This window comes from Petaurus breviceps, unplaced genomic scaffold (assembly GCF_028583685.1).
Source record: "Petaurus breviceps papuanus isolate PSGF00001 unplaced genomic scaffold, PetGlider_PUasm1.0 90977, whole genome shotgun sequence".
NCBI classification, from domain to species: domain Eukaryota; kingdom Metazoa; phylum Chordata; class Mammalia; order Diprotodontia; family Petauridae; genus Petaurus; species Petaurus breviceps.
Window position 1 is genome coordinate 59,037,794 of NW_027187391.1, and position 22,486 is coordinate 59,060,279.

Consider the following 22,486-nt stretch of genomic DNA (forward strand, 5'->3'; position numbering starts at 1 on the left):
GCACCACAACTTCTGAAGAATTAAAATTGTAGGTAAAGCGTATAGTACATGAGAGATGCATACCAATGTTAAGCAGACTGCAATATGTTATCAAAGGCGATTTACTTGCAAAAATGGGCACATTGGAAAGAATAGAGTCCAAGAACATATGTTTGAATCCTGGCTCTGTGTGTGTGTGTGTGTGTGTGTGTGTGTGTATGTGTGTGTGTGAGACAGAAAGACATAGAGAGACAGAGCACTGAAGCAAGTCACAATATCTTTGGGGCCTTAGTTTTCTCATGTGTAAAACGAAAGGTTGAACTAGATGAATGTTTAGGTCCCCTTCTGGCTATAACTTTATCATTTAAAAATCTATGATCAAAAAAGGAGATAGATTTGTCATGAAGTGAAAGCAAAGGATAACAAATAGACAAGTGTTGCCTTGATACCCATGAAATGTTGAGACCCAAAAGATCATCTACAAAGGGTTTATGGAAGCACCAGAACAAGAATCACAAGATAAGAAGGCTATTGTCAGATTCTGTCTGAACTGATGGAGGAAGTTGTACTGTTAATGAAATGGGTTCATGGAAGCAGCATGAACCCAGGCAGAACAATGAACATGAGGATAGCTTAAGAAATCAGCTAAAAAACTTAGTTATTTGACTCCAAAGAACTTAGTTTTCATCAACTAGTTGGAATTAGTAACTTCTGCAATAACCCTACTCAGTTGTCCTCCCATCCCCAACAAAATAGAGGATATTCATTCATATCCTAATTCATATAATCAAGGGATTTACATCTCCCTCTTTTACAAATCCTCTGTTTGCTGGACAGAGGATACTGAAGAGAGGGGAAACCAGAAAATATACTGAATTGAAGCAGGGTGGATTTAGAATAGCCAGGAAAAACTGCCTGACTAAAGAAGAAGAGATGTGATTGCTTCGAACTGAGACTGGAAAGTCTCTTTTTTAATAGATTCTTTTTAAGAACATGAAACTTGTGTGTTATGTGTCCTTCTCCCTCACTCTCCCCCTTTAAATCCAGATCTCCGACTTCACTTTTGTAGGAAGCTCGGATCTGATGGCCTCAGCTCTTTAGTAACATATTGTCTTATTTTCCATCTCTTAGGTTTCTTGGTTTCCTTTAGAAGTCTGTTCAAATTCTGTCTCATATAGGAAGCCTTTGGTACCCTCAATCCCCTCCCCTCCCAGCTTCAGGTATTTTCTTTTGAGGTAACTTTGCATCTACCCTGGCTACATTGTATATATACCTGCTTATAGTTACACGTTTTTCTCTTATTAGAATGTAAGCTCTTTTGAGAGCAGTGGCTGGGTTTTCGCCTTTCTCTGTATCCTGGGCTACTAGCACAGCACCTACCTCAGAAAAAGGTGACCTTCAAAACAAACAAACAAACCCTAGGTTCAACTCTCAGGTGTACCTAGGACAAGTCACTTCATCTCTCTGGGTCTCAGTTTCTCCATTTGTAAAAGCAGAGAGTTTGGATTAGAAGATTTCCGAGATCCCTTCCCTGGGAGCCAGGAAGACTTTTTAAAATTCTGGGTTCAAATCTGACCTTAGACACTAGCTGTGCGAGCCTGGACAAGTCACTTGACCACGTTTGCCTCCGTTTCCTCATCTGTAAAAAGGGCTGGAGAAGGAAATGACAAAGCACTCCAGGATCATCGCCAAGAAAACCGCAAATGGGGGTCACAAGAGTCGAACACGACTGAAATGACTGAACATTGAGCAAGGTCTTTCCAGGTCTAAATCTATGATCCTAAATTTCAAAAGTAAGGGTCCAAGAGGAAAAAAACTCTTGAAACTGGGGCCTGAAAAACAGCAGTAACGAGAAGTGCTAAGGTTAAGGTTCTCTCACGGCACTCTCCAGGTAACCCCGTGAAAAAGTGGTGGTAGTATTAGTAAGTGCGCACGCGCAACTCTTTCACTTTCCAGTCGCAGCTCCGCCCCAGCCCACTGATTGTCGTCACTCTTGTTCAATGGGAAGGTCGGAAAGAATGGCGTTCCCGGGAGACCTGCTCTCGCGAGATCTTCCTGTCTTCTCTGCTGCCCGGCCGGGACGCCCAGAGAAGAGCCAGAACTTGGGGCGGGCTGATTGCCCAGCTAAGCCCCGCCTCCTCCTGGGCGCGCGGGCGCGTGGTGGCGGGAATTTCACTTGTTCCGGCCTGACTCCTTGAACCTGAGCTGAGTGGCAGGCTTGGTGCCGGGTGGCCAGGTACTGATTCCCCGCACCTCGCCCCATGCCAAGGGCTGCCAGGTCCTGGCTCCCCTCCCCACCCCGACCCTTGTGCTCTGTGCGGGATAAGCACCCTGGGGAACTGTGCCAAAGAGGTGGGGGTACCCGGCCCGGAAACGCGCAAAGGCCGAGCCTGCCCGCCCGCTTTCTTTTCCCCCTCCTCCTTTTGCTGTCTTCATCCCCGCCTGTCCTACTAGCCTAGGAAGGGGGGAAGGGACGGTATTGGGGCGTCTGCGGCAACCCCCTTCACCACTCGATTTACAGGGAAGAAAACTGAGGTTGCCCTCTAGCTGAACTTGCCCCTGTCACCATCCTAGCCAGTTTAGAAAGTCTCTTGGAAACCCTGCTATCACTTTTCATTCCCGCATTTGAGACCAGCCCGCTTGTGCCGCTTTAAAACAACAGCAACCCGAAACTTATTTCAGGGAACTTGTGTAAGCGATGGATGGCCACCCCGAGGTGTCGTCATACATTACTGAAAGTTTGGAGCTGGAGCTGGAGACGGAATGGTGTAGACCCCCTTGTTTTTCTTGTGCCTCTGATGGAAGGAAAAGTTTTTCTCCTGATTCCCACCTGGCAAGTGGATCTCTGAAGAGGTAAGAGCTGGGGGCGCTGTTCTCCCTCATTTCATTAATGACTGTTGTGAACAGCTAATTGATAAGATTTTATGGGAATATGATATTGACTGGTGTCCAGATTTTGGTCCTGCTCTTGCTATACTTAAGAAACAACTCATAACTCTTAAATCCTGCTCTTGGCTTCTTGGTGAGAGCATCCTCAAGGTGTCAGGACAGTCAAGGTCTGACATTAGGTGGACTTTTCTGAATAGTCTCAGTTTGGTGGTGGAAGGTTTGAGACTCTCTTAGTTGCATATTAATATAGTTGTTAAACTGGAACTTTCTTAGAAGGCTGCTGTGTTTTGGTATAGTTTCCCCTCCTAATTTTTTTCATTCACATATGTGTGTATATATATATTCATATATATTCACATTTATTTTCAAGATGTGTAACTTGAAAATGAATGATTTTTTTAAGAGTATGAAATTTATACATTCACATGAGTTTTGAATTTTAAGGTAATACTTTCACAAAACTATTTACATTGCTCAACATTTTGGTTCTCTTTTGAAATTGCTTTCAGTTTACTTATCAACCCCAAAATTTAACTTGTCGCCTTTGTTAACTTTTTTTCTTTTGAACTTTTATTTTTATCCATTAACAAGTATTTATTTTCTCTCTTTCTCACATCAGCCTCCCCTCTACTGAAAAACAAAACGCTTGTTAAAAAAATGCATTGCCAAGCAAAACAAATTCCCACATTGGTCATGTCCAAAAATACATTTCTTATACTTTATCTTGAATCAGTCACCTCTCTCAGGAGATGGAGTAGCATGCTTCATCATCACTGCATTGATCAGAGTTCTTTTCATTTGCCTTGACAGTGTTGTCTTATAAATTGTTCTCCTGCTTCTGCTCACTTCACTCTTCATCATTTCATACAAGTTTTAGAAGGTTTCTCTGAACCCATCCCTGTCTTCATTTCTTGTAGCACAATAGTATCCTCTTATATTTATATAACCATAATTTGCTAAGCCATTCCCCAACTGACAGGTACCCTTTTAGTTTCCAGTTCACTGTTACTACAAAGAACTGCTATAAATATTTTTGTATGTATAATCCTTTCCTTCTTTCTTTGATCTTTTTTGGGTATAGGTCTATTAGTGGTATCACTGGATCAGAGGATTAGTGAATTTGAGAGCTCAGTTCCAAATTGGTTTCCAGAATGACAGTTTTCCTGCAACCTTTCCAACATTTATCATTTTTTTGTTGTTGTTATCTTTGCCAGAAGTGGAACCTCAGAGTTGCTCTTTATTTTTAGTCTTCTATTAGTGATTTGGATCATTTTTTTTTCATTTAGGGGATAGCTTAGATATATACCCTTGAAAATTGCCTGTTTATGTCCTTTGACCATTTGTCAATTGGAGAATGGCCCTTATTATAAATGTGAATCAGTTCTTTGTATATCTTGGGAATGAGATCTTTAATAGAGAAACTTAATTGCAAAAATGTATTCCTATTTAACTGTTGCCTGTCTAATTTTTGTGATTTGGTTTTGTTTGTGCAAGAACTTTTTAAATTTATGTAAATCAAAATGATCTATTTTAGCCTGCATCCATAGTTTAAAAAAAGTATTTTTTTTCCTTGGGTCTCTATTTTATTTACTATGTTACCTTTTATAGTTGTCATTTATTTATTCTGTTGTGATCTATCATTTTATTCAACAGGCTTTGCTCAGAATGACTTTTATGTAGATTTCAAAGTCAAACATACTTCCTAACAAGACCAAGATTTGCCATCCTTAATTAAGAGAGTGTGTTGTGGGGCAGCCAGGTAGCACAGCGAGTAAGAGCATCAGCCTCAGAGTCAGGATGACCTGGGATCAGAATCCAGGCTCAGACACTTAGCACCCACCCAGAAACACCTGGCTGTGTAACCTTGAGCAAGTTACTTAACCCCAATTGCTTAAAAAAAAAGAAAAAAAAAAGAGTGTGTTGTGACTTAATTCTGTTTTTAAAAGATTACTTCATGGGGACATCTTGCAAATTACTTTCTATGAGATATTCATTGACCTACAGCCCACCACGCTCTACATTATACCTGGGTACTTTTATTAGTTTTGTTACAAGTTTGTGAGGTGAATACTTTGTTGCCTGATACTTTATAAACTTGAGGGGAGGGGTCATGTTTTATTTATTTTTGTCTCCCTGAACCTTGGGTGTGGAAGGTGTATGATAGATGTTTTATTGTCAGTCTGTCAGTCAATCAACTAGCATTTAAGTGCCTACCATGTGCCAATTATTGTGCTAAGCATGAGAGATAGCAAAAAAAAAAAGTCCCTTATTTCAGGGAACTCACTGTGTATTGGGGAGACAACATACATACAGCTACATACAAACAAGATGTGTATAGGATGTTAGGGGTAATCTCAGAGGGAAGACACTAAAATTAAGGAAGACTGGGAAAGGCTTCTTGCAAAATTTAAGACTTTAAATGAGACTTGAAGGAAGCCAGAAGATAGAGAAGGGGAGGGAGAGCATTCCCATGAAGGATAGGCAGTGAAAATGGATTCAAGAGATGGAGTGCTGTGTGCAAGGAACAGAAAGGATGATGTTATTGAGTAAAGTAATTGTTGTTATACATTAAAAAATATTTTGTCATAAAACATGTAGCACAATAATTTTGATTACATACCAAAAGGCTGTGACTGAGTCCCAATGTTCATATTTCAGATTGATGCTTAGCTTGGACCCTTTACCAACCAACTTTGAAGATGATATAGTGGAACTCTTTGGCTTCCAGTGGGTTACTGAGATTGCATTAGTGAATTCTTCTAAAGATCTTTTTTCTTTATGCAGGTATGTTTGTGCGTGTGTGTGTGTGTGTGTGTGTGTGGTGGTGGTGGGGGGGAGTTTCTTTTTAGGAAGTTGGAAGAAGTAGCACTAGTAAGCAGGTAGTGATAAACCTCTTACTTTAGAAGCCAGAAAGTTACTGAATTTCTTTTGAATGTTTTAAAGTAAGAATAAGATGTACAGTAGTCTCATCTGTGAGATCAGTGATCTGTATTACTTATCTTCTACATTTTTCCAACAAAAGTAAATTTGACTGAATCATCTTTTTAATGTGTTTCTTAATAAATTTATTTTTTATGGCCTTTTATATTTGTTTGCTATTTTACAAATTAAGTGACATTGTGTAAATGACTTCATCTGTCCAGGTCTTGATTTTTTTTATCTTCAGAATATGTGATTGTGATTTCTAAATTCCCTTCCTGTAATCATATGACCCTAAATTATCTAAAAGTTTGGGGAAAACTAAAAAAGACACTCTGCTTATCTAAATGTTGAGCCCTTTTGATGACTTGTGGAGCTTAGACTTAAAATTCAAAAATCTCTTCCTGGTTGTGTGAAAAAAAATGTCAAATCTACTTTAATAATTCTTTGAAGTTGTTGAAGACAGTAGAAAGTTCAAGAGAGTGACATCCAAAAGCACATAGTAAGAAAGAATTTCTGATATATGTAAAAGGGAACTGAATAGTCCAATTCTTTTCTGCATATGGGAGATTATTCTAGGAGACCTGGGTTAAGGTTGTTTCTATGGAGCAAAGTGATGGAATGAGAGGATTTTATAGACAGATTGACTGTTGTAGTTATTATAAGGTAAGTAGAACTGAAATGGGAGCTGAGAAGTGTCAAGCTTTGATATCTTAAGTTAGTATGTTTTTTTTGTTTGTTTTGTTTTTTTTGCTTTTTTGGAGCAGGGGAAGGTAGGGCAGTTGGAGTTAAGTGACTTGCCCAAGATCAGATGGCTGGTTTTGTGTTAAGTGTCTGAGGCTGAATTTGAACTGAGATCCTCCTGACTCCAGGCCCGGTGCTCTATTCACTGTGCCACCTAGCTGCCCCAAGTTAGTAGTTCTTTAAGTGGCAGCTTATATGGTAGATAGAAAGCTGAACCCATTCAGGAATATCTGGGTGTTGATCCTTGTAGCAGCAAGCACCCTAGCCATACCCAGGGTGGCTCCCAACACAGGTTCTTAGATCTGCTTTTTTAAAGGAAAGCAACTCAAAATGGGTAAACAATCTTGCTTTAATTAAACATATGTCATTTACCTGGTTCAGGGGAAAAAGGTCAGCACCCCGAACTACAAACAAGTTATAAGCAGACAACAAATACAGAGAAACATCAGCAGACAGGCTTCCAACTGTCTGACTATTACATCTATACCTAGTCAGTTACCAGAGAGGGAAGCACCAACATCTGGTTTTCAAAGCTGGGGAGCTCAGTGGCTGCCCAGAGTCTTGTCTGGTCAAATCATACAACTCTTCTCAAAGTGAGCCCCAAAGCAAAACCCCACATCAGGGTATATATAGCCTTCTCCTGCCTCAGAGAATATCACAACCCTCTTGACCCACTGTCCAATCACAAAGTACCAAGGTGTGGGAGTTCCTGAAAAATAAGCCTCTCTCCACAGGCTCCAGGCTACTACACTCAGCCTATCAGGGGGCAGAGTATATTTTCAAATCAAGGAAGGTTCTCAGTGTCACTTAAGCCCATCAAAGGGCCTAGGGTCAGGGATGATCTTCCCATTCCCATAACAATCATGGCTTCCATACTTAAGTGCTATGTAAACATGGGCAAGTCACATAAATTCTCTTACTTCTTCATCTACAAAGTGGTTATAATAATACCCCTAGAGCCTATTTTAGAGGGTGATTGTTGTGGATCCCAAAGGAGTTAATGTATGAAGAGTATTTGGAAATTTTAAAGAGCTATATTTATATATGTAATAAACTCTTGTTGTTATTATGTGATCAAAAAACGCCAGCCCCCCTTGATATTTCCCTTTTTTGAGTTCTGATTGCATTATTATATATACTGTCCTATTTAGTTCGAGACCTCATTATCAAATGATGTGGAAACTTTGCAGGAATGCATATCACCTGTAACTGCTGAACTGAGAGAGTTGGTTAGTGTACTGAGAAATTGGGTGACTTTAATTCATGGTCATGTAGCCAGTATATAAGAGGAGCAAGACTTGAGCCTATTTCTTCCTGACAGCTGATTTTTTATCCACTATACCTGAGTGCTTCTCACTGTACACTTGTTATTTAAATGTTTTATTGTTTCATTATTTGGTGTGTAAAAGTTTTGTAGGCAAATTCAGAACAAACATGATCTCATATTTAACTCCCTTTTGGCACTAAAATGAAATGATGTTACAGTTTTTTGTACCTTGAATTTTTATTAGAATATCTGAGAAGGCCAGAATGTGAGTTGAAAGAGAAAATTCTTTATCTTATAGAAAAACTTCATTACTTCAGTATCTGAAATTACCCTTTGAGGATCACACACTGCTTGTGTTCTCCAAATACTCAGTAGGCACTCTGAATTTATGAGATATTCATTTAAAATGTTTCAGAAGGAAAATTCTGATATAAACATAAGAGAAACTGTAGTCTGTAGTATTATATTTGGAAATGTGTGCAAGATGGCCTTTCTATCATATAAACTACCTGTACTGACTTTCCTTTTATTTAAAACAGGCAACAAATTTACAAATTAGAAACATTACAGACCACCAGTGATTTGGGTAAGTTTAAAATGTATTTTAAATATAGCAGAAGTCATTACTGTTCAATAATATAGGATTTCTAGATTTTTTTCACATTGTGGTTTTGTTATAATAAAGTAATGGAATTCCCATTCTCAGTTTGGAGAACCAAAAAAAGAAATAGAACTGATAAGTAGTTTCTCTGTTGTGAAAAAGCAAATAAAAAAAGTTTGTTCAACTTAGAGGAAGGAAGCAAGGAAGGGAAGGAGGGGATGTGGGAGGGAATAATTTATTTGGCACCAACAATGGGCCAGGTACTTTACAAATAACTTAACAACTCTGAAAGATAAATATTATTATTATTTCCATTTTAAAGATAGAGGCATGTAGAGCTTAAGTGACTTGCCTAGGGTTAGGCAGCTAGCCAATGTCTGAGACTGAGTTTGGACTCAATCTTTCTGACTCCTGACGTGGTGCTCAATCCACTGCATTAATCTGTCTGCATCTAGGAGATGTTGGAAATGTCATGCACATACTGTCTTAAATCAGTTTTCTTTTTTAATTTTCTCTGGATCTTTTATTTTGGTAGGGGATATAGTTCAGTTTTGAGGAGCAAAAGTAGTTGGGACAATTGATGAGGTAAGGAAGAATAGGGAATAGAAGGGCAAATTATTTAGCCATTGCATAAAATAGTTCTCTTCTACTGTTTCCCATAAAAGCAAATAGCAGAAAAAGTTGGGTCCTTTTTTAAATATAGAATAGACCCTCTTACTACAACTTTACCTCTATACGTCATCATGGAATGTAGTAGGAATCAAAGTTGTCTGAGACCAGACCTGTGGGATGAAAACTCTGGCATGTCTTAGCACATTGGAAAGGTTCAGAATTCAGGGTTTTTTTTGAGCATATTTCTTATTTGGAGACTAGCCTAGCCAAATTTAGAGAGGTACATCTTCAGTTTGGCCTCGGTGCGATTTGTTTTTTAGACACAGTGATTCACAAAAACTTTCCATTAAGATGTAGAAAGGATGTGATTTTCATCATTAGAAGGTGTATCACTGAAGATAATACAAATCATTGAAATGAAGACTGTTTTTTTATTTTATTATTGTCTTTTGATCTTTCTTTGTATTTCTAGTGCTTAGCAGAGTACCTGGCATAGTGTAGGTGCTTTAAAAAATGCTTTATGACTTGTCTTGAAATAGTTAAAAAAAAAAAAGGTAAAAATAATTTTAAAAATTGTTATTTTCATGATTTCACAAATTATTTATTTCATTCAGGTTGGGAGGAAGGCAGTACTGCAAAATTTCTGTATTTAAACATGAATTGTCCATGTTATAGATATACCTACAGTGGGTGGTAGCGATCTTTATATCATAATAATAGAAAGATTCTATAATAACTAAGCACATCAGTTGTTTGCAATTTTTTTTTCTATTTTAAATCAAATAGCTATGAATATGTTCTACAGATAGGCCCTTTTTTCCTCCTTCTCTTGATATTTTAGGATAAGGTCCTTCTTAGCAATGGAATCTAAGTTAAGGGATTTGATCAATTTTCTGATTTGCTTGTTGCTACATTGTGCTTCAAAAGGTGTTTACTAGACTACTTTCCTGTCAGCAGTGTATTAGAACATCCAGTTCCCCGTAGCCCTGTCAATTTGTAGGTTTTTACAATTTTTGCTATTCTAGTATCTGTAATGTGATATCTTAAGGTCATCTAGTTATGGTTTCCTGAGTATTAGAGAATTTGGGCTTTTTATTCATTTCATTATTAATGGCTTATATTTCTTCCTTAGAAAATTGTTCATTCCTTGACAATTGATCTGCTAGGGAGTGTGTCATATAGATGTGTAGCGGCTACTTATTATGGAATTCCAGATCTTCATCAGATGTATTTATTGAAAAAAATTTTCCTCATCAGTATTTTTCTTTTACTTTTAATGGTATTCCTTTTGATTGCAAAACCTCTATCTTTATATAATCCAGCCTATGACTTGGTCTCTAATAATTTATTCCATTTGTTGGAGAAAAATGCTTTTCCTCTTAATGGTGAAGGCATATATTTCTTTTTATTCTAATTTTTTATTATTAAAAAACAGTGATTTCGTACCTCTTTTAAATAGACTCTTGGACCAAGTGATATAATGATCTTATGAACTAAGGGCCTTTTTTGAATTCTGGAAAAATAATAAAGGAATAAGAGAAGAGAAGGACTTAGAGCTAGCTGTTAACTTCAAGCTCTTAAAACTATCTTCTCTACTTGCTACCCATCAAAAATAGTTGCAACAAGAATTATTGCAAATTCTTTGAAACTTCATAAGATCATACATAACTTAAAAGCTGAAAGCAGGGTGGCTAGGTGGCACAGTTAATAGAGCATATTGGCCCTGGAGTCAGGAAGAGGTCCTGAGTCCAAATCCTGCCTCAGACACTTGGGCAAATCACTTAACCGCAATTGTCCTGCCTTCCCCTCTCCAAAAAGCAAAAAAAAAATTTTAAAGCTGAAAGAGAACTGAGAAGCCATTCAGTCAAGCTCTATCATTTTAAATTTGGAGAAACTGAGGCACTGTGAGTTTAAGTAGTTTGCCCAGTGTCACATAGTTTAGTGTGTGCTGGAGTTTGAATTTAATTTAAGGTCTGTTTGTTTCCAAATCCAGTGCCCTATCTGCATGTAATGGTGAACTCTGAGCTCATTGATGTGGCTGATTCCTCCCACAGATGAAAACCCATTCATATCCTGTCATTCTTGGCACTTCTTGTCCATGTCTTCCCAACACAGTGGGATCCTATGTCCAGATCTCTTCCCACTGTATTAGTAGACTGTTATCCCTTGCACTTGTTATATGGCCAGTCCACTCCCCTTCCTTGTGGCTCATCTTTGATTGTTTTCCCTTAACTTTGCTTTTTCTTCTGTTTTTCTTTGATAAGATATTACACATGTCTCTGTTGCTTTTTGTGTATGCGCCCTGCAACTCTTAATTCTTTAGAAGCTGGTGTTTCATGAGTCAGAACCATGCAGCATCACTGGAAGAATATTCAGGATAAAAAGAAGGAACTCTATTTCAAAGAGAGACTTGGGGACCTGACTACAAAGACAACTGATTTATAAATGACTTGCACATCAGTAACTAGTCATTTACTGTTTGCTAAAATTGTATGTGTGTGTGTGTGTGTGTTGTTATATAGTGGTTGCCATGTCCAGGACCTGTTAACCCTCTTCTTGAAGACAGTATTCCTGATGTGTAGACTTGAGGCTTCTTTTTAGTCTAAAAGATTTTGACCTGTCATATTTTTTTAATTTCTGAACTATATTTTCCAGAATGTTTCATTGTGCCCACTTTTTGCATTGAAGCCAGCAAATATTAAAAAGTCATTTTGATTTGATTTAGAGAGTTTTAAGCTCTTCACAGACTTTTTTCCTACCTCCCCAAACTCTGTAATACATGTTAATACTCTACTCTATAATTATTTTTATTAGGGAGTTTTGCAACTGCTTTTCATGGGCACTGCAATGTGTGTTAACCAAGTGTTCCATGAAAAGATATATCTTGTTATTTTTAGGTATAGGATCAACCCAACTTCAGGATTTCTTATCAGTCATTCCTAGGAAAACCAATGCATTATCTTTCCATTTAGTGTCTATTTGCTTTTGTTTTCTGGTTTAATTTATAGTAAGAATATCAACATTAACATGATTTTGACTCTCCGTTTAGTTGTATGTCCACTCTTTGGTCATTGGACAAGGATCTCACATTGAGGAATTTTTTTTTTTTAAAACCCCAAACTGTAATTCTTGTCATTCTCTTTTTTTTTTTTTTTAAGCAATCGGGGGTTAATTAACTTGCTCAAGGTTACATGGCCAGGTGTTTCTGGGTGGATGCTAAGTATCTGAGCCCAGATTCAATCCCCAGGTCATCCCAACACTGGAGCTGGTGCTCTTACTCGCTGAGCCACCTGGCCACCCCTCTCTATTACTTTTTTGACCATTCTGCTTCTGCCGCTGCAGAAATGGAAGGGGACTACAAAAGGCCAAGGGACTTAATGAAACATTAATTGCCAAGTGATTACATACTGGAAATGAGCCTCTCCATTCTTAGGTTGGCTCATTCTTGGGAGCAGGAAGTCTATTTTGAAGCCTTTACAAAATGGTAGCACCTTTGCTGGCATTGGTTACACGTCCCTGTGAGGCATCTTTGTGAAGAGTGTTAGAGTATACAAAACTTTTTACCTACATTATCTCATTTGATCCTCAAAGCAGAGAGGTTAGTAAAATGTATTATTTTCCCCATTTTAAGACAAGGGAACAGAAGCTTAAAGGCAAAATCTCATAGCTAGTAAGTAAGTGAAAGAGAGAGGGCTCAAACCAACTCTTCTAATCCTACTTCTATAAATAGGGTTCTATAAGTGTAAATTTTTTTAGTATCTTTTAAAAAAAATTGTTAATTTTCATTTGTTCAGAATTTACCATATTGTCAAATATCTTCATGCTGGGTATGAAGTTAATGTATAGAAATTCTTGTTCTTGTGATCTTTTAATGAACTATTTATGTAGTTTCATTGACTAATCAATCAGCACAATTTGTAATTTTAAGGAACTTTTCCCCCTTTTAATAAAAATAAATCTTAAAAGTTCATATTGATCATTCACATTATAACAGATGTTGTTGTTTTTCAGTACCTGATCAGTGTTTGTATAACCAGGCAAGTTTTATTTATGTAGACAACATTATTTATGGAGTTAATTTATCTTTCTTATAAAATGAATAAAATGGGAACTCTACAAAACAGTTTGTTTGAATTAAGCAGTAAGACATGACAGGCAGCTCATTTCTGAGTGATTATTGCAGCCTTGGGCATGTTATCAGACTTTGGATTCAGACTTAAAATCATAGATTGTCAGAATTAGAAGGGGACTGACATATCACTGGTCTAACCAGTACCTAAAACAAAAACCCTCCCTGCAACGTCTTTGAATTTGACATTCTGAAAAGTTCAACAAAACCTTAGAAATGCTTTGTTGTATGTCTTAGAGATTATTTGTATAGTTAAATCATGATGTAGGGGGTCGTGCCACACTATAAATCTTTTTTTCTTTAATTTTTGAACATTTTTATTTAAAGTTTTGAGTTCCGACTTCTTTCCCTTCTTTCATCCCTCTCTTCCACCCTTCCTGAGACAGTAAACAGTCAGATAGAGGTTATGCATATGCAGTTATGTAAAACATTTCTGTATTAGTCATTTTATGTAAGAAGACTCAAATGAAAGAATGAAAAATAGCATGTTTCAGTCTGTATTCAATCAATTTCAGTTCTTTATCTGGAGGTGGATAGTATGCTTCATCATTTGTCCTTTGGGATTGTCTTGGATCATTGTATTGCTGAAAATAGCTACTGTGTTTCCCGGATAATAAGACCTGTCCCGAAAATAAGCCCTCCCCTTACTGTGTAAGATTCCTCTAAAATAAGCCCTTCCCCAAAAATAAGCCCTATTGAGATTGCTACTGTAGTGAAGGTGATCCCCTGCGCTACACACTACATTACGGTACCCTCTGTATGCACTGTTCCCCCCCCCCCCCCCGCGAAACACCGCGCTCCCTGCTGCATCCAATCAGAGCTGCAGCAGTGAGCGCGTCATCCTGTTCTTCCCCAGTGATTTGCTTATTGAATAAAGGTACATTTTTTTGTTCACATTTACCTGTTTATTAAAATTGATGTCAATGTTCATTAAAATAAGCCCTCCCCTGAAAATAAGCCCTCTGGTGTTTTTCTGTCCAAAAAAATAATAAGACAGTGTCTTATTATCGGGGAAACACGGTAAGTCATTCACAGTTCTTCATTGAACAGTATTGCTGTTACTGCATACAATGTTCTCCTGGTTCTGTTCACTTCATTATGCATCAGTTCATGTACATGTTTCTAGGTTTTTCTGTGTTGTAAAAGGAATTTGGTAGGACTCCTTTCTTGCCAGTTTTTCCATATATTTTATATAGTATTGGAATTAATTGTTTCTTAAATATTTGGTAGAATTCACTTATGAGTCCATCTGGTCCTGGGAATTTTTTCTTAGCAAGTTCATTGATGACTTGAACACACTTTCTTTTTCTAAGATTGGGTTGTTTTATTTCTTCTATTAATCTGGGTAATTTATATTTTTACTCTCTAAGCCTTAGTTTTCTCATCTATAAAATAGAAATGGGGTGTGTGTGTGTGTGTGTGTATAAACTGTAAAGCATAGGAATTATTAGGCTTTATATTTATGCTTTATGAAATTCATCTGAAAATCCCATCTGGATTAAGTTTTTTTCTTTGGGAGTTCATTTATGGCTTGTTCAGTATACCTTTTTGATGGTATCTGATTTTGTAGTTTGTTAATCTGAGTATTTTTATATTTGTAAATTCATCTATTTCATTCCTTGATATATATTTATATTATAGTTCTTGATGATTTTCAAGTTTTCTAGTTTATTTTAGTTCTGCTGTTTTGTTGATTTTTCTCTTAGTTGCATCCACAGTTAATAAATCCTCTCTTTTGCTCAGTCAGCTAGAATTTATTAAGTGCCTATGTTGTATTGAAGCAAGAATAGTTGTCTTGGATATTGAAGGATATTTAGGCACTGTGGTAGGTGCTGGGGATACATAGACAAATATAAAATAGTTGCTGACTTCAAGGACCTTACATTCTCTTCTATTAACATGTGCAGAGAGAGAAATTTTCCGTTAAGGACAGCATTAGCTGTATCTCCTAAATTTTGTTGACATTATTGTTGACATTTTTTCTGATATTAATCCTTTGATCACTCACTATTTGGGATAACATTTCATTTCCCTTTAAAATTCTTGTTGGTTACTTTATTGATTCCAGTGTTTATTTCTGTTCTATAAAGGATATGTTTCCTCTTTCTAAATATTTAAATTTTACTTATAAGTACTTTATCCCATTTCATAAAGATATGTCAAGGGCTAAAAAATATACTCCTTAATATCCCTGCTTGATTGTCTCCAATAATCTGTGGTAACAAGTTTCTTCAACTTTCTTTTTAGATTAATAATTTTTTTTTCTTTTTAAGTCTTTTTGCAGTCGGGTCAGTTGGCAGTCAGTGTGAGTTTATTAAGGGAATTTAATTAATTAAGCTGATTAAGGGAATATACTAAGCTCTAAGCATACAAAGAAAGGCAAAAATACATTGTCTGTATTCAAGAAAACAGCACTCATGGCAAAGAAAACATTCAAGTAACTATGTAAATACAAGATACATACAGCGCTGATGGACTTAACCTTCAGAGGAGCAAGGGATAGAAGCCTTCTGCAGAAAGCGGGAGTTTGAACCACGTCCTGAAGGAAGCCAGGGAAGGTAGGGGCGAAGGGGGCAAGGGAGAACATTCGAGAAATGCGGAAGTGAAAGTGCACAGAATGGAGAGGCCGAATATCATGCCACAAGAATGGCAAGAGGACACTGTTGCCGAATCTCAAAGAATGTGATAGGGGCAAAGTGTAAAGACTAGAATGGTAGGAAGGGACCAGGTTGTGAAGATCTTGAAAAGCCAAACAGAGGGTTTTGTGGATGATCTGGAGGAAGGTAATAAGAAGCTGTGGAAGTTTATTAAGTGAGAGGGTAATAAGGTCAGACTGGTGTTTTGGGGTTTTTGCTTTTGCAGCTTTATGAAGGATGGATTGGAGAGCTTTGAGACAGGAAAATCCCCCAAAAGGCTATTTCAGTTAGTTTTTACTTTGTCTGTTTAGGTACTATGCTATTTTATGCATATGCATTTAATATTGAAATTACTTCCTTGTCCATGACAATAATATAGCTTTCCTGGTCTGTCTCTCTTATTTTAATTTCATTTTTAAGAAATAATTTTAAGTAAAATTTTTTATCAGTGCCATTTTTGCTCTCCACTGGGTTTCTCCCTCCCCCATAAGACCTTCTCTTGTAACAAAGAAGTATAATTAAGCAAAAGAAATGAGTGTGTTGACCATGTCTGACAATGTGTTGTGCCTCATCTCTCACCTGCATTCCTTCATTTATTTTTGCTGAGAGGAAGTCTGTTTCAACCTTGTTTCTCTTGACAGCATGTATATGTGTATCTGGTATAAAAATGCACACATATATTTATATGTGTGTCTACATATGTATGTATAATTTTTACCATTAGCTTGTCTTGAAATCATTATTGCAACCCTTGCTTTAAGGTATTTTACTAAAATGTAATAAATTCAACTGTAGTTTTTCCTTTTAACTGTATATGAATCCTTATACTTAAAGTGTATTTCTTGTATGCAACACATGGTTGACTTTCATTTTCTAATCCATTCTGACCCATTTCTGTTTTATGGATGAGTTTTATTCCTTGACATTTAAAATTAGAGTTGTTAAGGGTTTTTTTTTCCTCCTTTACTCAGTCTTGTTAATATTGTCTCACTTTTTAAAAAGTCAGCACTAATTATCTGCAGTTTGCTTGGAAAGTTAAAATTCTAGTATCTTCCTTCCTCCCAACTCATAGCCAAATCACTGCATTTATCTCCTCTACTTTTTTTTCCCCAATCTTCCTTAAGTATCTATTTCTTGTTTGGCTTGAGCAGTTCCCTCCCTACTCCTCAAGTCAGATATCCCTCCTTGCTTCCCTACCATAGCCTTGTTTGTAAGTAAGAGTGGTTAAGAAAGCAATACCCTATCCAGTCCTGTAATATAGTCTTCTTTCTACTTCTGTATTTTCTCTCCTCTTTCTGCAAAGTATCTGTTTCTACCCTTACCTTTTTGTATGAGTGACTTTCACTTGAGACATCCTGATTTACAGATACACAGTTTCCCCTTCATCTCACCTTGTTGAGAGCATTTTTCCTGAATATCCTAGACTACTAGTCTTGCTTCAATGACCCATTGAAAGTTAACTGGAGGGAATCTGGTTTTCTTAGTAGGAATTATTGAAAAATATTGTGTTTCCTCCATATAGTAAGTATCTATCATACTCTGGAGGCAATTTATTGTAGCAGATAGAGAACTAGCCTCAGAGTCATTAAGACCTATGTTCTAGTCGTATCTCTGACACATCCCACATGTATGACCCTAGGTAAATGACTTAAACTCCCTTTGGCTCCAGTAACTCTCTAAGACTGAGATGCAGAGAAAATGCAGCTCTTCATTGATGGAGAGTTCTCTGGGTTCTCTTTATACCAATGAAATCAAAGGTCCTGACCAACCCCCCCACCAAAATAACAAACAAACAAATAATTATGCTTGACTTTATAATTAATCCATTTTTCTTTGCTTTTCATCATATCATTTTAACCTTTCATTTCTTTTTTTTTTCTTTTTGGAGGGAGAAGGCAGGGCAGTTGGGGTTAAGTGACTTGCCCAAGGTCACAAGGCTAGCAAGTGTTAAGTGTCTGAGGTCAGATTTGAACTCAGGTCCTCCTGACTCCAGGGCCAGGGCTCTATTCACTGTGCCACCTAGCTGCCCCTCATTTCTTGTTTATGAATGAATTTTGATGATTTGGATTGACATTCTTTGGTATGTGACCCATTTCTGACTGTAGGATTTGGAATCAGAGCACCTTTATTCATAGCCCAGCCTTGCCCCTTGCTAACTGAAACCTTTAGCAAGCCATTTAATTTACGTGGACCTCAGTTTCCTCATATGTAAAATAAAGGACTTATCGTAAATGGCCTGTAATAAGGCTCTAATTCTATGGTCATGATTTTCTCTCCTCTGGTAAACACTGATCTCCTATAGAGGCTTCATGTATTCTCCCAGTTTTGCTACCTTATAGGGGGTTCTGGTGTTTCTTGTTGCATCTCTGCATTTTCCAGTTACTTCGGATCCTTTTTTTGGATGATGTCCACTGTTCATTAAACATTTTCCAGCGTCTGTTCTAAAATGTTGATTTTCTTTTTGAGTTTAGCTTTAAGCGATTCTTTTATGAGGCTTTTCCATCCCTCTGGGGGTTCCTGTGGGTCTTTCATTGTTCTTCCTGGGTTTATAGGTGTAGTTATTGCATTATTACTTCATTCTTCTCCTGGATATTTTTTCCTCTTAATTTTTTACTCCTTAGTATTTGTTCATTATATTTAGAGCCTCTTAAAAAATTTCTCACTCATTTCTTTGGTCTCTGCTGGCTTTCTGTGGGAATTTTATTGTGAGAATGTCTTGCCTTTCCCCTCTTTTTTTCCCCATGGTTTTTCTTTTAATTTATTTGGTATATTTCTTGCTGCTTTATAGAGATAAAGATTTTAGATCTGACCACTCAGATGTTTTGTTGGAAATCTTTTGTGGATAATAACACGGAAGGATCTGTAGCTGAACCTTTTTTTTTTCTTTTTGGAAGGCAGTTGGGGTTAAGTGACTTGCTCAAGGTCACACAGCTAGTTTTGTGTGTTAAGTGTCTTGAGTCTGGATTTGAACTCAGGTTCTCCTGACTCCAGGACCAGTGCTTTCTTTATTCACTGCGCCACCTAGCTGCCCCCTACAGCTGAGTCTTGATGAGTAGGAATAATGAATCCTCTGAAGTGGGGAATTATTTGAATTTCTCACTGCTTATTTACATTGGGCTGGAATGAGTTGCCATAATTTACATAATCATGACTTCAAAAAGTACGAATTAGAATATATGTGACTACTTGTTACTGCTTCAGCAGATTCATTATTCGAACTCATCCAGACCTAGCATAAGCTCACTGGGTTATTGTGAGGGTCAAGTGGGGTAATGTAACTGAAGCACTTGTAGCATTATGTAAATATCAGCGATTATCATGTGTTAGACAATTTTAATTCAAGGTGTGGGGTGTGACTGGAGCAAAGCAGAGATTCAGACAATATGTTTCAGTAGCATTTGAGGAGATAGGGAGCCCTTTCAACTTTGGCTAGGAATGGGGTGGGGTGGGGGCATTGGACACTTTATAAAAGAAGTGCCACAGAGTCAATACTTGAAGGAAAAGAAAGATTTCAACAAGTAGAGATAAGAAAGGAATGTTTCTAGGCTTAGTTGACAGATGGGAAATATTAGCATAACTTTGGAGAATGGATTATACCAGTTTGCATGGCCTTGGACCACTGCAGTGAATAGTGTCAAAGTTTTTCTTTAAGAGGTACTTACAGCTTGCTCAAACACTTGGAGAAATTCTCAGTTGATATCTTATTTTCCCCTGAAACATGATGCTCAGTTCTGCTGGGTAGGTGACTCTTGGTTTTAATCCCAGCTCCTTTGACCTCCGGAATATCATATTCCAAGCCCTTCGATCCTTCAGTGTAGAAGCTGCCAGATCCTGGGTTATCCTGATTGTGTTTCCCACAATATTAAAATTGTTTCTTCCTGGCTGCTTGTAATATTCTCTCCTTAATCTGGGAATTCCGGAACCTGGCTATAATATGGAGTTTTCTTTTTGAGATCTTTTTCAGGAGGTGATCTGTGGATTCTTTCAACCTCTGTTTTGCCCTCTGGTTCTAAAACATCAGGGCAGTTTTCTTTGAGAACTTCCTGGAGGATGATTTCTAGGTTCTTACTTTGATCATGGCTTTCAGGTAGTCCAATAATTTTTAAATGATCTCTCCTGGATCTATTTTCCAGGTTAGTGGTTTTTCCCATGAGATATTTCACCTTGCCTTCTATTCTTTCATTTGTTTGGATCTGTTTAACAGCATCTTGATTTCTCATAGAGTCATTAGCTTCCGTTTGCTCCAATCTAATTCTGAAGCAATGATTCTCACCATTGAGCTTTTGAGATTCTTTTTCCATCTGGCAAATTCGGCTTTTTAAGGCATTCTTCTCCTCATTGCCTTTTTGAGCCTCTTGCCATTTGAGTCAGTCTATTTTTTAAGGTATTATTTTCCTCAGTCAGGCTGTTGACTCTCATTTCGTAATTTTCTTGCATCGTTCTCATTTCTCTTCCCAATTTTTCCTCCACTTCTCTTATCTGCTTCTTAAGGTTCTCTGTGGCCTGTAACCAGCTCATATTTTCCTTTGAAGCTTTTGGTGCAGGAGTTCTGACTTCACTGTCTTTCTCCTGTTCCATGCTTTGCTTCTTTTTGTCCCCAAAATAGGAGTACAAGATGGGGTATTACATGAAGTAAGACTGGGAATATAGATTGAAACAGATTAAAGAAAGCTTTAAGTGTCTGGTCAAGAGGTTTGAATTTTATCTTATTGGTAGCCATTGAAGATTTATGGGGAGAAGGAGGAAGTGATGGTCAAACTTGTGTTTCAGTGGAATTGTGTTTGTTGTGATCTGAAAGATGGAAGTGGGAATACTAGTGGGGCAAAAATTATACTAATCCAAATGAGAGGTGATGAGTGGTTGAACTGGAATGGTATTAGTGTGAATGAAGAAAAGGAGACAGATGTAAGAGGTAATGTAGAAACAGAATCCATAGGACTGGGGAACAATTGCATGTAGGATGGTGGATGAGGGAAAGAAAAGAGTCCTGCAATGTTAATAGAATTCAAGATCTTTCTTCCTGTTAATAGGCCTCATGTGGAACCCATTAAGGGAAGCTTGATTAGGAGAGGCTTGCTTGTAGGAAGGCTTCCACATCTTTTGCTAATTTCTAATTAGACACTGAGTCTAGAGGGTTGTGATGCCTTCTGGCTCTGAGAAGTTTATATATATATTCTGAGTTGGTATTTTACTTTGGGGGCTCAATTATGAGAAGGATCTTATAATTCCCTGTTGGAGATTCTGAGTGGCCCTATGTTTAGAGCTCCCTGACTGCTCAGATGTAAAGGCTCTCTTTATCCAGGGTTGTATGTAAAGTTTATATTTGATTCAGGCAGTCAGAGCCCTGCCTGTCTGTTGGTCTTTATTTTTCTGCTTATATATACTCTGTATTTTCTGTTTCTATTTTCTCTGAAGTTCAGGGTGCTGACTTTTCCCCTGAACTAGTGAATATAATTTAAAAAGATTGTTTACCTGTTAAACAGCATTATTTCCTAGTAAAGCAGATCTAAGAACCTGTGCTAGCAACCATCCTGGGTATGCCAGTGTGGCCCAAGATCACTCATTAAATTTATAGCTAGTTAGGGAACTTAGAGGCCAACAAGTCTAATCTCATCATTTTATAGATGAAGAAACAGACCTAGACAAGTTAAGTGATGTGCCAAGGTCACATATGTGGCAGAACTAGAATTTGAATCCAGCTTCCTGACTCCAAATTCAGCCTTCTGTCCACTGTACCAAGTTGACCCTGAGGTTTTGAACCTCAGTGACTAGGAGAAGGTAGTACCATAAATAGAAATAAGAAAATTAGAGTGAAAGAATGGTTTATGGGGAAAATAAGTTATTTTGCTTTACCTAAAATTTAAGGGAAAGTATCTTATAATTGACTGCCTTGACCATTAATGAACCCCACTATGGCTATCCAAGTTTGGAATAGGTCTATATCCTTATATTTTTCACCATGATATATTAGCTCCCAAAAGATAATTATTAAGTTCATGCAATTGTATAAATTGAGTCATTGGAATAAAATTACTCAGTGACTGCTACCAAATACAACAATTATTGTTTTAGTATAGATATTACTAAGTTATTTCTAACATTATTAATGAGTAGCCTTAGGTACTGCTGCTCTTAGGTTTAGATAAAATAACATTTGTATAGAGGAAGATGCTTGTCTTCCCATTTGCTCTCTCTGGAGAGCTAGCATCCTGTGCTAAGTTATTTAAGTTAAGAATGGAGTGGGAGATCACAACTCTGTTTTATAGTTTTTAGAATGAGAATTTCACCTCTCTTTGCATTCTCTAATTCTGGCAGGTGTGTTATAAAGCAGGCTTTGAAAAGAGTCTTAATAGCCTAGAAGCTATACCGAGATTATTCAGTTTGGTCCATAGATGGTTCTTGTCTGTGGAATCAAAGACTGAGGAGAAATCAATCAGCACTACTTAAAAGTCTTATGTCTTAATGTAGTTTTGTTTGCTATTTTGTGAAATTAAACTATCACTGTTGTTGGGAGTGTGATGATTATACTCAAAAACTTGCTTATTTTATGTGAAAAATGTTAGATTAAGAGACCAGTCCTTGGGGCATCTAGGTGGCGCAGTGAGTAAAGCGCCGGCCCTGGAGTCAGGAGGACCTGAGTTCAGTTACGGGCCTCAGACACTTCACACACACACACACACACACACACACACACACACACACACACACAC

The 22,486-nt window shown here is 37.4% G+C and overlaps 1 protein-coding gene across 2 annotated transcripts in view; it reads left to right on the forward strand.

The window, feature by feature from the left end:
- The first annotated feature begins 2,078 nt into the window (after positions 1-2,078).
- MMS22L (MMS22 like, DNA repair protein) overlaps positions 2,079-22,486 on the forward strand; it is a 162,214-nt gene continuing 141,806 nt past the window's right edge. Inside the window, exons 1-4 of one of the 2 annotated variants that reach the window (XM_069077189.1) lie at positions 2,079-2,215; positions 2,662-2,832; positions 5,527-5,652; positions 8,338-8,384. In XM_069077189.1, coding sequence (XP_068933290.1) covers positions 2,678-2,832; positions 5,527-5,652; positions 8,338-8,384 — 328 coding nt within the window. In that variant the 5' untranslated portion in view covers positions 2,079-2,215; positions 2,662-2,677. Of the gene's footprint in view, positions 2,216-2,661; positions 2,833-5,526; positions 5,653-8,337; positions 8,385-22,486 lie in introns of those variants that run through there. The other variant, XM_069077190.1, reaches the window with a different exon arrangement.